The sequence below is a fragment of the Kogia breviceps genome, chromosome 3, assembly GCF_026419965.1.
Source record: "Kogia breviceps isolate mKogBre1 chromosome 3, mKogBre1 haplotype 1, whole genome shotgun sequence".
NCBI classification, from domain to species: Eukaryota; Metazoa; Chordata; class Mammalia; order Artiodactyla; family Physeteridae; genus Kogia; species Kogia breviceps.
Genome location: NC_081312.1, coordinates 99,613,346 through 99,629,815, shown reverse-complemented (window position 1 = coordinate 99,629,815; position 16,470 = coordinate 99,613,346). Strand labels below are relative to the sequence as shown.

At 36.8% G+C, this 16,470-nt stretch overlaps 1 protein-coding gene across 16 annotated transcripts in view; it reads left to right on the top strand.

The window, feature by feature from the left end:
• The window catches only part of MYO9A (myosin IXA), a 279,561-nt gene that overhangs the window by 131,994 nt on the left and 131,097 nt on the right, over positions 1 to 16,470 (top strand). For all 16 annotated transcript variants that reach the window (XM_067029270.1, XM_067029272.1, XM_067029275.1 and 13 more), the window contains one exon: positions 5,633 to 5,752. In XM_067029270.1, coding sequence (XP_066885371.1) covers positions 5,633 to 5,752 — 120 coding nt within the window. The remainder of the gene's footprint in view (positions 1 to 5,632; positions 5,753 to 16,470) is intronic.

Below are 16,470 nucleotides of genomic sequence, written 5' to 3'. Positions count from 1 at the left end.
CTAAGGAGCCTGCCTGCTGCAACTAAGACCCGGTGCAACCAAATAAATATTTTTTTAAAAGTGAAATGACAACTCACAGAATGATAGAAGATATTTATAAATCATGTATCTAATAAGGAACTGATATCTAGAATATATACAATTCTTGCAATTCAGTAGTAAAAAACTAGTAACCCAATTAAAAAATGGACAAAGGATCTAAAAAGACATTTCTCCAAAGAAGATATGCAAATAGTCAATAAAAAACATGAAAAGATGGTCAATATAATTTGTCATTAGGGAAATGCAAATTGAAACCACAGTAAGATACAACTTCACATCTACTAGGATGGCTACAATAAAATAGACAGGTAATAACAAATGTTGGTAATAAGGATGTGGAGAAGTTGGAAGCCTCATATGCTGCTGGTGAAAATTTAAAATGGTGCAGCCACTTTGTAAAACAGCCTGGTAGTTACATTTTACCCAGCAGTTCCCCTCTTAGGTAGGTACTTAAAAGAATTGTAAGCAGGTGTTCAAACAAAAACTTGTACTTGATGTTCTTAGCAGCATATTCATAATAGCCAAAAGGTAGAAACAACTCAAATGTTCATCAACAGATGACTGGATAAACAAAATGTGGTATATCCATACAATGGAATACTATTCTGTCACGTAAATTAATGAGGTACTAGTACATGCCATAACATGGGTGAACCTTGAAAGCATTTTGTTAAGTGAAAGCGTAAGACACAAAACCCCACATACTGTATGATTTCATTTATATGAATTTTCTAGAATAGGCAAATCTGTTGAGAAAGAATGTAGATTAGTGTTTGCTCAGGGCAGACAGGGAGATAACAAGGGGAGTGATAGTTTAAAAGTACAGAGTTTCTCCCTAAGGACTCCATACAAAAACTACTAGATCTAATAAATGAATTCAGCAAAGTAGCAGGATACAAGAGTAACATTCAGAAATCAGTTGTATTTCTTTACACTAACAATGAAATATCAGGAAGGGAATGTAAAAAAAAAAAAAAATACTGGGACTTCCCTGGTGGTGCAGTGGTTAAGAATCCACCTGCCATTGCAGGGGACATGGTTTAAGCCCTGGTCTGGAGAGATCCCACATGCTGTGGAGCAACTAAGCCCGTGTGCCACAACTACTGAGCCTGCACTCTAGAGCCCACAAGTCACAACTACTGAGCCCTTGTGCCACAACTACTGAAGCCCACATGCCTAGAGCCCATGCTCCACAAGAGAAGCCACCGCAATGAGAAGCCCGCACACCACAACAAAGAGTAGCTCCCTCCACAACTAGAGAAAGCCCGTGTGCAGCAGCGAAGACCCAATGCAACCAAAAATAAATAAATAAATTTATTTTAAAAACCCCAAAAAACCTTTTAAAATTGCACCAAAAGAAAAGTATCTAGGAATAAATCTGACCAAGGAGGTGAAAGACTTATACACTGAGAACTATAAAACATTAATAAAGGAAATAAAAGAGGATTCAAAGAAATGGAAAGATATCCCATGTTCTTGGATTGGAAGAATTAATATAGTTTAAATGGCAATACTACCCAAAGCAATCTATAGATATAATGAGATTCTGTCAAATTACCCATGACATTTTTCACAGAACTAGAACAAATATCCAAAAATTTATATGGATCCATGAAAGACCCAGAATTGCTAGAGCAATCCTGAGGAAAAAAAGCAGGAGGACTTCCCTGGTGGCATAGTGATTAAGAATCCATCTGCTAGTGCAGGGGTCACAGGTTCAAGTCCTGGTCTGGGAAGATCCCATATGCCGCAGAGCAACTAAGCCCATGTGCCACAACTACTGATCCTGCACTCTAGAGCCCATGAGCCACAGCTGCTAAGCCCACGTGCCACAACTACTGGGGCCCGTGTGCCTTGAGCCTGTGCTCTGCAACAAAGACAAGCCACCGCAATGAGAGGCCTGCGCACTTCAGCAAAGGATGGCCCCCATTCACTGCAACTAGAGAAAGCCCATGCGCAGCAATGAAGACACAATGCAGACAAAAATCAGTACAAATTAATTAATTTTTTTTTTTTTAAAGCAGGAGGCATAATTCTCCCAGACTTCAGACAATACCACAAAGTTACAGTAATCAAAACAATGTGGTATTGGTACAAAAACAGGCATACGAATCAATGGTACAGAATAGAGAGCCCAGAAATAAACCCATACACCTATGGTCAATTAATCTTCAACAAAGGAAGCAAGGATATACCATGGAGAAAAGACAGTCTCTTCAATAAATGGTGCCGGGAGAGTTGGACAGCTGCATGTAAATCAGTGAAGTTAGAACACACCCTCACACCATGCACAAAAATAAACTCAAAATGTCTTAAAGACTTAAACATAAGACATGACAGTATAAAACTCCTAGAAGAGAGCAAAGGCAAAACATTCTCTGGCATAAGTCATATCAATGTTTTCTTAGGTCAGTCTCCCAAGGCAATAGAAATAAAAACAAAAATAAACCCATGGGACCTAATCAAACTTACAAGCTTTTGCACAGCAAAGGAAACCATAAAAAAAACAAAAAGACGACCAATGGAATGGGAGAAAATATTTGCAAATGATGCAACAGACAAAGGCTTAATCTCCAAAGTATACAAACAGCTTATACAACTCAACAACAACAAAACAACAACCCAATTGAAAAATGGGCAGAAGACCTTAATAGACATTTCTCCAACGAAGACGTACAGATAGCCATTAGGCACATGAAAAGATGCTCAGCATCACTAATTATTAGAGAAATGCAAATCAAAACTACAATGAGGTACCACCTCACACTGGTCAGAATGATCATCTTTAAAACGTCTACAAATAACAATGTTGGAGAGAGTGTGGAGAAAAGGGAAACCTCCTACACTGTTGGTGGGGATGTAAGTTGGTACAGCCACTATGGAAAACAATATGGAGGTTCCTCAGAAAACTAAAAATAGAATTACCATGTGATCCAGCAGTCCCACTCCTGGGATCATTATGTGATTGACTTTGGGAGGGGTAGGGGTGGTATTTACCAGAAGGGAATGAAATAACTTGCTGAGGTGATGGAAGTGTCCTGTATCTTGATTGAGGATTATATGATATAACTATTTCTTTAAGCTCATCAAACTGTATACTTGAGATTAGTGGATTTTACTGTATGTGAAATATATGTTTATAAAAATGGCCCTAAGGCCTGGGAGCTGGCATTATAGAAACTAGGATCAGAGACATGGCTTCAGGTTTGAATGATACAGTGGAGCTGGGATTGAGCCTCTGTTTTTATATGGTGTAGGAGCTTCAAAGAGCTTGAACTTTTCTGTCACTGAAAAGATAACTATCTGTTGGCCTTGCCTAGAAGAACAAGAAGAATCATATCAGTATGTGTAAGGCCTTAAATAAAGTTTGAAAGAAACGTTGCCAAAAAAAGTTAGTGCCCCTTATCTTCTTCACCATGCGAGATAATTTATGCTGTTTGTTTGGTGCATAATCTCAAACTAAGAAATTATCAAAACTAGGCTAGGAACTTAGCATAAGCAAACACTAAATAAACCTCTTTTAAGAGTTTGAGACTCCACTGAAAATGTACTTATAAAACCATCCTAGGAAACCAAACCACCTTGACAGGGAGTTAGTACACACAACAGAGAGGAGTATCACTTTAAGGTTTGGAAATAGTATTATAGTCTGTAAAGCAGTGTTTAAAATTGTTAAAGAGTTAAAAGAAGGCATAGAAAGCAGAATGAAAGAACAGAAGATAAAAAGAAAAAAAAAACCCTAAGTTGTAGGTATGATGATGAGACACAAAACAGTCGGTGAGACACAAAATAGTCACAGATATAAAATTACCCATATCCAAATGGCATTGCCACAATTTATTTAGATAAAATAGAAAATTGAGTACAGAGGCTGTGGTCAAGTTGAGCGAGTTTTAATTTAAGATTACATAATAATTTACTATATTTAATATTCTGAACTCTTATATAAAATACTTTAATACCATAATCTTCTTAAATTATTTCTGACTAACAGTATATCACTAGCTATTGAAGGGCCTGAAAGTCTGTTGATAACTTTCAAAAATTACAATTTGGATGGAATATGAGTGTAACTCACCAGGTGGTTTTTTTCTTCAAATGGTCCCCCTCAACTGGTGGCTTACCCTAACCCCTAGCCCCCCACCCTGTTACTAACAAAGTGCAGCCTCATCTGAGCCTAAGCAGTCCTTCCCCCGCCAAGAGTCTATGAAGGAGGGGATTGTGGAGAATAGAATATTTTTATTGAGGTATCTTTTGACTAAGAAATGATGGTAACTTGGTAATACTTGTCTCTTCTTGAAACATTGAACATGTACAGCTATGGACTCTCTGTACTGGATAAATGAGATAGTGTTTTATTAGCTTACTTTTTAATTATAGGACACGAAATGTTTTTTTTAATTTTACAAAAGCCTGATATATCTATCTATATCCATATCAGATACCTGTTTCTATATCTATCTATCTATAATCTGATGTTACGGTATCATGAAATTGTCTCTTTAACTAAAACGTGGATGCCTATTCTCTGGATGTAGATATTCAGTTTAAGGAATTATAGTTTGGTTAAACCATGCAAACCTCTTTGAATTACTCTGCTTCTGTTTAACTTTTATAATGATCCTGCCTTGATAACTATTCATAGATAGTATCTTATTCCTAATTATACAGTAAATATGTACTAATGGAACTTTAGTTCATAATTATGTGTTGCTTAATTTGCCTCTGTCTATTGTTAAACTATTCACTTTTATTTTTTAAAGGCAAACCTACATACATTTGAACTTCATGTCCTAACTCCAGAGATGTTCTTGTGTAAATGATCCTTGACTCCTCCCAAACCTGAATTCTCTTTTAAATCCATTTATTCCTAATATTTATCGAACAATCTTCCTTCCCTCTTTACTGCTCGAGTGTCTCACTGTTTCAGTAGCACTAATCTGGGGCTTTGGTCCTTACTTGAATGTGCTCTCATTCCTTTCCTCCCAATAGTTGATTCTGACAGATTTTCCAGCTTTGTTTTCAGATTTATAAGTACAGAAGTGCTGCTGGGTTTTCCTGCTCTATAGTGCTTTTCTTCCTACTCTTTCAACATTGACACACTTGGAATTCCTACAGGTGTGGTTAATTGCTAGATTTGTGAACGTTTAACCTTTGGTAAATTGTTTTGGGTATATTTCTCGTTGGGGTTCCATCAGTGTTTCTTGCGTTGTTGCCAACTCTATGCTAATTATATTTCAGACCTGATAAAAATGAGTCCATTAAAAAAAAAAAAGACACCATACAATTGTTTTTGAAATTTCCCTGGTATTTTAAATTAAAAATTTTTAGTATGATGTTAACTCACAACACTTTGAGTACTGAAAAAGGATACTTTTGAATATCTGAACAGGACCTTTATATTTTCCTATTGTTTTTTTGTAATTTCCTCAAATTAATTGGAAAAATTATTCACATTTAACCACAGTTACTTGATACATTTTTATTTACTCTTAAAATAGTCGGCAGCATTGTCCTTGATTCTCTACTGGTTTGGGCTTATATAATGTCTTTTTCTTCTCCATTTTTTGTTTTTCTTTTGCTTCCTAAGGACATGATGATACAGCGCCATGTGCAGTTTTGAAAAGTATGGATAGTATTAGCTTTCTCCAACACCCAGTCCACCAGAGGAGCTTAGAGATTCTGCAGAGGTGCAAGGAAGAGAAGTACAGTAAGGCTGCAAATCCTGATAAATAAACTCTGTGTCATCACATCCATTTGGAAATGGAAACCAGGAGCATTCTACACCTGGGTGGGACGTAAATAGCTTAGGCAATGTGACCTCTATAAATCCTTTGACCAATGAGTCTCAGGATATTTCCATTGAGACTTCCATTCTTTTTTTTGAAAAAGTTGATATATCTGTTCTTTTAACTTGGATGACTATTTGTGATCCTTGAGTTGTTAATTATACTTGGTTACAGACTTTGAATTGGTTTCTGCTTTTGACTTTAAGTATCCAAATGATGAGTAAAAATGAATAATGATTTTTCCCTGTTGGTTTTTTTTTTAACTTTATTGAAATCTAATTGAGGTAGTGTAAACTGCATGCCAAAGCATACCGTTTGGTAAGTTTTGACATATATATGAACTCATCACAATCAAGATAATTAACATATCTAACACTGCCAACAGTTTCCTGTCTCTTGAGAATTCCTGCTGATGTTTATGCTAATTTACACTTAAATTTTAACATCAGCAATATTGCTTTCATTGGCAAATTCACTTAGTTTGACTATAGTTCTCCTATCAGATTTTATCATGTCTGATTTAGAGCAAAGCCACCACTTAATGTTTTGTCTAAGGAAGAATGACAGAATCATAGAGGGTGTTCTCTTTTTTTTGTTGTTGTTTGTTTGTTTTATAAAATTGGTGTAAAAAGATGCCCTTGGTCTCCATTTTCTCCTTTTCTATTTGTTGTACTCATTCTGCATGAAAATGGTTCTTTTGCTTGTTATGGGATAACAGTTGTTTGGCTAGTGCTATTGCTATAGTGAGAATAAAGGGATCCTTCAGAATACTCAAAACCTAACTCAGCAATTTGCATATAATGGACTAAATTACTTATGTAGTCTGTTCTGAGCTTTTTACAAATCACAGATTTACTTTACTAACTTCACAGTTCTGTGATTGAAATTCCATGGAATATTAGTATTTAATTATCAGTGAAAGGAGAATATAAGTAGAATTCCTAAGAGCAAATGTTGTGGGTTCTTTCTTCAGTTCTTACTTACGCTGTCTTGGTATAAGAAAATGTGTAATGGATTTTGAAAAATGTTGTTAAAATATTTTCTCATTTTATAAGAACAAAGGTAAGTATTTCATTTAAAAAAGACATCTTCAAATGTTGCTCTTAATTATTGCTATTGTTTCTGAAAGGTATACAAGTACTTATTCCAAACATCCATCTTCCTTTTCTTAATCTTTTAATCCATGGGACATGATTGAAAACAGTCTACAAATCTTTTGGAGGGAACTTAAATTAATTCTTTTTAACTTTTAAATAATTGCAAGTAGTTTATTTGCTTCGATGATTTTCAAGACTCTCAGCCTGACAACCCCAGGCCTGATTGTATTCCAGTTAGGTATATGTGGGTGTAGAATAGGAAGGCACCAATTTCAGCAGCAGCTGCATGAGGATATTGTGCATTGTACGCATGCAAATTTATTTCTACATTCGTGGAAGTTGGGCTTTTCATTACTTTAGGTAGTTTATTTTCCATTATAGTACTACCAATAATTAAAATTTTATAATATATAAAATGATAAATTCAAGTTTGGGAGATTGTTTTTAACAAACCAGGGGACTACTAGCCTTAGGTAATAGTAGTGGTGAATTGGTGAGGTGAATGAACCCTGCCACAGGCAACAATGATAAACCCTGGAAAAAAATGTAAGCTAACATTATTTGAAAGCACTGGAAAAGAAATAAAAAATACTAACAGACCGAAAAGACCAAAAATAAGCACAGAAACTGGTGGGGAGTTTATTCTTTAAAGTAACTAAGTAGTGGGTAAGAATTGTGAATTTGTGGCTTTTTGCATAAGGTTCTCCCTAACTGCCATAGCTCCAGAGACAGAAAACCACAACCATACTGGCTTGAAGTGTCAGAGGATAAAGTTGAGGAGTAGCAAAGAAGCTTGAAATTTAGGAGGAAAATCCTGGAATGGGGAGAGCTGCCAAAGGCTAAACCTCAGAGTATAAATTCTGCCATCCATACCTGGCTGACTGTTGTGAGTATTCAGGGAAGACCATAGGAGCTCTGTCAAAGAGCAATGCAAACCAAATAGGAGATAACCTTGGAAAGACACAACTGCAGTAGGTGAGATTTGCAAGTTTACTGATTTTTTTAAACTGAAGGCTTTTTGTATCTCTGCATAGCTCCTCTTGGGGAATAGCTGAATTCTTACTGCCTTTAGTTGGAATCCCATAGGTAGAGGTAAGAGAGAAAGAAGCAGAAAAATATTGGAAGAAATAGTGGCTGAAAACTGCTCATGTTTGAGAAAAACTAGCTTGGAGATTCAAGACAATCTGTGACCTCCAACTAGAATCAATATAAAAGAAAACCACAACTAGACACATTATAGGCAAATTGCTAAATGCCAAAGATAGAAAGGAAATCTTGAAAGCAGCCCAGCGAAAATATGGTACATTACATACAGGGGAATACAGGCGTACCTCAGAGCAATTTCAGAGTCAGTTCCAGATCACTGCAATAAAGCAAATATTACAATAAAGGGAGTCACATGAGTTTTTTTGGTTTCCTGGTGCATGTAAAAGTTATGTTTATACTGTAGTCTGTTAAGTGTGCAGTAGCATTATGTCGAAAAAAACAATGTACATACCTTAATTTAAAAATACTTTATTGCTGGGCTTCCCTGGTGGCGCAGTGGTTGAGAGTCCGCCTGCCGATGCAGGGGACACGGGTTCGTGCCCTGGTCCGGGAAGATCCCACATGCCGCGGAGCAGCTGAGCCCGTGAGCCATGGCCGCTGGGCCTGCGCGTCCAGAGCCTGTGCTCCGCAACGGGAGAGGCCACGGCAGTGAGAGGCCCGCATACCGCAAAAAAATAAAAAATAAAAATAAAAAAATATATAAAAAATAAATAAATAAATAAAATAAAAATACTTTATTGCTAAAAAATGCTAACCATAGTCCAAGCCTTCAGGGAGTAGTAGTTACATCAAAGATCACTGATCACAGATCACCATAACAAATATTATAATAATAAAAACTTTGAAATACTGCAGGCATTATCTAAATGTGACACAGAGACACTATGTGAGCAAATGCTGTTGGAAAAATGGTGCTGATAGACATGCTCAACACAGGGTTGCCACAAATCTTTAATTTGTAAAAAATGCAATATCTGCAAAGCACAATAAAGTGAAGTACAATAAAATGAGGTTTGCCTATAATGATATGGTTAACACTTGTCTTCTCATTAAAAGCAATGGAGGCTGAAAGATATCCAAAAATCATAATTAAAATGCAACAAAACAATTCAAGACCCCAAAACAAAAGCAATGTTCAGGCAGTTGCTTAATTTATAGTTTGGGTCCAGACAAGTTAATTGTCTGTTAGAAGAAAAATCAAGGCTGCAGGAAAACATAACAATTCATTGTTGTTACAATGTATTATCCACAATGTCCAGTCATCAGGAAAAGTATCTTTCAAAAATGAAGCTGGAATAAAGATATTTTCAGATAAAGAGATAATCTGAGGGAATTTGTCACCATAATGTCATCTATGAAAAATGATAATGGAAATTCTTTAGGTTAAGAGCAAATGACACCAGATGGTAATTTGCATGTATAGTAGAAGCTGATAAACTTTTTCTGCAAAGGATCAGATGGTAAATATTTTAGGCTTTGTGGGTCATATGGTCTGTTGAAACAACTCAGTTCTGCTGTGAAAGGAGCTATATAGACAATACATAAATAAATGAGCATGGCTACATTCCAGTAAATTTAATTATAGACACTGAAATTTAAATTCCATATAATTTTCACATGTCACAAAAATATTCTTCCATTGATTTTTTTCCTCAACCATTAAAAAAATGTAAAACCATTCTTGGCTCTCAGGCCATGCAAAAATAGGCAGTGGGTTTGATTTGGTCCATGGACTCTAGTTTGCTGATCCATGAGTTATTGGAAGGAATAAAGAAGCCAGAGGTAATACATATGTATAAAAATAAATGACTATATATATTTTCTTTCCCTCTCTTAGTTCTTTTAAAAGATATATGATTATTTAGGGTAACAATTATGACATTGTTCTGGTGGTTTAAAATGTGTCCACGAATTTTTTGATACTCCTCCCTTCAAAAGGCATGTGCTGTACTTAGTGATTTGCTTCTAAAATGTAACTGGCAGAACTGACAATGTGTGACCTTCGAGATTAAGACATAAAAGGTATTTTGACTTTTCCTCCTCCATTTCATTTTTGCTGCTGCCACCTTCTCTCTATAGTGATTATTCTCTGAGATTTGCAGGGAGGAAATTAGAAGAGTGGGGAGAAATTAGGGTTCTTGGGAGCATGAGCTGAAGCCCCACTTCCATAAAGGTCAGTAGCCCTGGAAAAGGGAAGGAATAAGATGCTGTGGGAAGAGAGAGAGGGTGGAATAGTAGAATGTCACTTGAATTTAAACCCATACTTTTGATCTTCTTGGGACAATGGAGATTGTGATGTTCCTGAACAAGATGAAGGACCAGCAATTGTCAGAGAAGGGCTTGTCAACATCCTGATGTGCCTGCCTTAATGTCCATAACCTTAGGCATCAGTATGGTCACACAAATGATTGAAAATTTAAAGTATGTTGTCTGACCAAAATGGAATTAAAATAGAAATCAATAACAGAAAGACATCTGAGAAATCCTCACATATTTGGAAAATAACATATATAAGTAACTTAAAAGTTAAAGAAAAATTTATAAGGGCAACTTGAAAATATTTGGTCTGAATGATAATGGAAACACAGCATATTACACATTGTGGAATGCAGCTAAAGAAGTGCTTAGAAGACAACCCATAGCTTTAAACCCATAAATAAGAAAAGAAATGAGGTAAAAAATCAATGATCTGAGCTTTTACTTTATGAAGCTGCAACAAGAAGGGCCTGTTAGAGCTAAAATTACTGAATAGGAAGCTGACCAACAGTAGAGAAAATCAGTGGAAACCAAAAGCTGGTATTTTGGGTTTTTTAGTTATTGCTTCTTGTTTTCTTTTATTTATTTTTTAATACAGCAGGCTCTTATTAGTCATCAGTTTTATACACATTAGTGTATACATGTCAATCCCAATGGCCAAATTCATCACACCACCACCACCACCACCCCACCGCTTTCCCGCATTGGTGTCCATACGTTTGTTCTCTACATGTGTGTCTCAATTTCTGCCCTGCAAACCGGTTCATCTGTATCACTTTTCTAGGTTCCACATATATGCGTTAATATACGATATTTATTTTTCTCTTTCTGACTTACTTCACTCTGTATGACAGTCTCTGGATACATCCATGTCTCAACAAATGACCCACTTTTGTTCCTTTTTATGGCTGAGTAATATTCCATTGTATATATGTACCACATCTTTATCCATTCATCTGTTGATGGATATTTAAGTTGCTTCCATGACCTGGCTATTGTAAATAGTGCTGCAGTGAACAATGGGGTGCATGTGTCTTTTTGAATTGTGGTTTTCTCTGGGTATATGCCCAGTAGTGGGATTGCTGGATCATATGGTAATTCTATTTTTAGCTTTTTAAGGAACCTCCATACTGTTCTCCATAGTGGCTATATCAGTTTACATTCCCACCAGCAGAGCAAGAGGGTTCCCTTTTCTTCACACCCACTCCAGCATTTGTTGATTGTAGATTTTCTGATGATGCCCATTCTAACTGCTGTGAGGTGATACCTCATTGTAGTTTTGATTTGCATTTCTCTAATAACTAGTGATGTTGAGCAGCTTTTCATGTGCTTCTTGGCCATGTGTATATCTTCTTTGGAGAAATGTCTATTTAAGTCTTCTGCCCATTTTTGGATTGGGTTGTTTGTTTTTTAAATATTGAGCTGCATGAGCTGTTTATATAGTTTGTAGATTAATACTTTGTCCGTTGATTCATTTGCAAATATTTTCTCCCATCCTGAGGGTTGTCTTTTTCTCTTGTTTATGGTTTCCTTTGTTGTGCAAAAGCTTTGAAGTTTCATTAGGTCCCATTTGTTTATTTTTGTTTTTATTTCCATTACTCTAGGAGGTGGATCAGAAAAGATCTTGCTGTGATTTATGTCAGAGTGTTCTTCCTATGTTTTCCTTTAAGAGTTTTATAGTGTCCGGTCTTTCATTTAGGTCTCGAATCCATTTTGATTTTATTTTTGTGCATGGTGTTAGGGAGTATTCTAATTTCATTCTTTCACATGTAGCTGTCCAGTTTTCCCAGCACCACTTATTGAAGAGACTGTCTTTTCTCCATGGTGCATCCTTGCCTCCTTTGTCATATATTAGCTGACCATAGGTGTGTGGGTTTATCTCTGGGCTTCCTATCTTGTTCCGTTGATCTATATTTCTGTTTTTGTGCCAGTACCATATTGTCTTGATTACTGTAGCTTTGTAATATAGTCTGAAGTCAGGGAGTCTGATTCCTCCAGCTCTGCTTGTTTCCCTCAAGACTGCTTTGGCTATTCTGGGTCTGTTGTGTCTCCATACAAATTTTAAGATTTTTTGTTCTAGTTCTGTAAAAAATGCCATTGGTAATTTGGTAGGGATTGCATTGAATCTGTAGGTTACTTTCAGTAGTGTAGTCATTTTCACAATATTTATTATTCCAGACCAAGAACATGGTATATCTCTCCATCTGTTGGTATCATCTTTAATTTCTTTCATCAGAGTCTTATAGTTTTCTGCATACAGGTCTTTTGTCTCCCGAGGTAGGTTTATTCCTAGGTATTTTTTTCTTTTTGTTGCAATGGTAAATGGCAGTGTTTCCTTAATTTCTCTTTCAGATTTTTCATTAGTATATAGGAATGCATGAGATTTCTGTGCATTAATTTTGTATCCTGCAACTTGACCAAACTCAATGATTAGCTTTTGTAGTTTTCTGGTAGCATCTTTAGGATTCTCCATGTATAGTATCATGTCATCTACAAACAGTGACAGTTTTACTTCTTCTTTTCCAATTTGTATTTTTTAAATTTCTTTTTCTTCTCTGATTGCCATGGCTAGGACTTCCAAAACTATGTTGAATAATAGTGGTGAGAGTGGACATCCTTGTTTTGTTGCTGATCTTAGAGGAAGTGCTTTCAGTTTTTCACTATTGAGAATGATGTTTGCTGTGGGTTTGTTGTATATGGCCTTTATTATGTTGAGGTAGGTTCCCTCTATGCCTACTTTCTGGAGAGTTTTTATCATAAATGGGTGTTGCATTTTGTCAGAAGCTATTTCTGCATCTATTGAGATTGATCGTGTGGTTTTTCTTCTTCAGTTTATTAATATGGTGTATCACACTGATTGATTTGCGTATATTGAAGAATCCTTGCATCCCTGGAATAAATCCCACTTGATCGTGGTGTATCCTTTTAATGTGTTGTTGGATTCTGTTTGCTAGTATTTTGTTGAGGATTTTTACATCTATATTCATCAGTGATATTGGTCTATAATTTTCTTTTTTTGTAGTATCTTTGTCTGGTTTTGGTATCAGGGTGATGCTGGCCTCCTAGAATGAGTGTGGGAGTGTTCCTTCCTCAGCAATTTTTTGGAAGAGTTTGAGAAGGATGGGTGTTAGCTCTTCTGTAAATGTTTGATAGAATTCACCTGTGAAGCCATCTGGTCCTGGACTTTTGTTTGTAGGAAGATTTTTTTTTTTTTTTTTTGTGGTACGCGGGCCTCTCACTGTTGTGGCCTCTCCCGTTGCGGAGCACAGGCTCCGGACGCGCAGGCTCAGCGGCCATGGCTCACGGGCCCAGTCGCTCCGCGGCATGTGGGATCTTCCCGGACCGGGGCACGAACCCGTGTCCCCTGCATCAGCAGGCGGATTCTCAACCACTGCGCCACCAGGGAAGCCCTGTAGGAAGATTTTTAATCACAATTTCAATTTCCTTACTTGTGATTGGTCTGTTCATATTTTCTATTTCTTCTTGGTTCAGTCTTGGAAGGTTATACCTTTCTCAGAATTTTTCTGTTTCTTCCAGGTTGTCCATTTTATTGGCATAGAGTTGCTTGTAGTAGTCTCTTAGGATGCTTTATATTTCTGCAGTGTCTGTTGTAACTTCTCCTTTTTCAGTACTAATTTTATTGATTTGAGCCCTCTCCCTCTTTTTCTTGATGAGCCTGACTAATGGTTTATCAACTTTGTTTATCTTCTCAAAGAACCAGCTTTTAGTTTTATTGACCTTTGCTATTGTTTTCTTTGTTTCTATTTCATTTATTTCTGCTCTGATCTTTATGATTTCTTTCCTTCTGCTAACTTTGGGTTTTGTTTGTTCTTCTTTCTTTAGTTCCTTTACGTGTAAGATTAGACTTTTTATTTGAGATTTTTCTTGTTTCTTGAGGTAAGCTTGTATAGCTATGAACTTGCCTCTTCAAAGTGCTTTTGCTGTATCCCATAGGTTTTGGATCATCGTGTTTTCATTGTCATTTGTCTCTAGGTATTTTTTGATTTCCTCTTTGATTTCTTCAGTGATGTCTCAGTTATTTAGTAACGTATTGTTTAGCCTCCATGTGTTTGTGTTTTTTACGTTTTCTTCCCTATTATTAATTGATTTCTAATCTCATAGTGTTGTGGTCAGAAAAGATGCTTGATATGATTTCAGTTTTCTTAAATTTACTGAGGCTTGATTTGTGACCCAAGATGTGATCTGTCCTGGAGAATGTTCCGTGTGCACTTGAGAAGAAAATGTAATGTGCTGTTTTTGGATGTTATGTCCTATAAATATCAATTAAATCGATCTGGTCTACTGTGTCATTAAAGCTTCTGTTTCCTTATTTATTTTCATTTTGGATGATCTGTCCATTGGTATAAGTGAGGTGTTAAAGTCCCCCCTATTATTTGTGTTACTGTCAATTTCCTCTTTTATAGCTGTTAGCAGTTGCCTTATGTATTGAGGTGCTCCTATGTTGGGTGCACATGTATTTATAATTGTTCTGTCTTCTTCTTGGTTTGATCCCTTGATCATTATGTAGTGTCCTTCCTTGTCTCTTGTAACATTCTTTATTTTAAAGTCTATTTTATCTGATATGAGTATTGCTACTCCAGCTTTCTTTTGATTTCCGTTTGCATGAAGTATCTTTTTCCATCCCCTCATTTTCAGTCTGTATGTGTCCCTAGGTCTGAAGTCAGTCTCTTGTAGACAGCATATGTATGGGTCTTGTTTTGGTATCCATTCAGCAAGCCTGTGTCTTTTGGTTGGAGCATTTAACACATTCACGTTTAAGGTAATTATCGATATGTATGTTCCTGTGACCATTTTCTTAATTGTTTTGGGTTTATATTTTTAGGTCCTTTTTTTCTCTTGTGTTTCCTACTTAGGGAAGTTCCTTTAGAATTTATTGTAGAGCTGGTTTGGTGGTGCTGAATTCTCTTAGCTTTTGCTTGTCTGTAAAGCTTTTGATTTCTCCACTGAATCTGAATGAGATCCTTGCTGGGTAGCGTAATCTTGGTTGTAGGTTCTTCGCTTTCATCACTTTAAATATGTCATGCCACTCCATTCTGGCTTGTAGAGTTTCTGCTGAGAACTCAGCTGTTAACCATATGGGAGTTCCATTGTATGTTATTTGTCGTTTTTCCCTTGTTGCTTTCAATAATTTTTCTTTGTCTTTAATTTTTGTCAGTTTGATTACTGTGTGTCTCGGTGTGTTTCTCCTTGAGTTTATCCTGCCTGGGACTCTCTGCACTTCCTGGACTTGGTTGGCTATTTACTTCCTCAGGTTAGGGAAGTTTTCGACTATAATCTCTTCAAATATTTTTTCAGGTCCTTTCTCTCTCTCTTCTCCTTCTGGGACCCCTATAATGTGAATGTTGTTGAGTTTTATATTGTCCCAGAGGCCTCTTAGGCTGTCTTCATTTCTTTTCATTCTTTTTTCTTTATTCTATTCCACGGCAGTGAATTCCACCATTCTTTCTTTCAGGTCACTTATCCGTTCTTCTGCCTCAGTTATTCTGCTATTGATTCCTTCTAGTGTATTTCATTTCAGTTATTGTATTGTCCATCTCTGTTTGTTTGTTCTTTAATTCTTCTAGGTCATTGTTAAACATGTCCTGCATCTTCTAGATCTTTGCCTCCATTTTTTTCCCAAGGTCCTGGATTCTGGATCATCTTCACTATCATTATTCTGAATTCTTTTTCTGGAAGGTTGCCTATCTCCACTTAATTTAGTTGTTTTCCCGGGGTTTTATCTTATTCCTTCATCTGGTACGTAACCCTCTGCCTTTCCATCTTGTGTGTCTTTCTGTGAATGTGGTTTTTGTTCCACAGGCTGCAGGATTGTAGTTCTTCTTGCTCCTGCTGTCTGCACTCTGGTGCTATACAAAAGGCCAGTACATCAGACTACTGTTATATGTATTCCATAATTTCTTTCTCAGGTCCAAAAATATGTCATCCTTTTCCTGGAGAATACTCATACTGAAGTATAAGGCAGAGATGTATACTGGCCCACTGAGCACCTGGTCGCACAGCACCTTGGCCAGGATGGCGCGCAGCACGCGCCCTGGCAACACATGCTCCAGCGGGCGCAGTCACACGTAATTGAAGTTTGTGTGGAAGACCACGGTCACGGTGGCCACGTGCCGCATCTGCCACCAGTCAGCAGGCCCGCCCCGCAGCTGCTGCTGCAGTGCGTCACCAGCTGAGAAAAGCGTGGTGTCCATAAGCTGGTATTTTGAAAAAAGCAATGA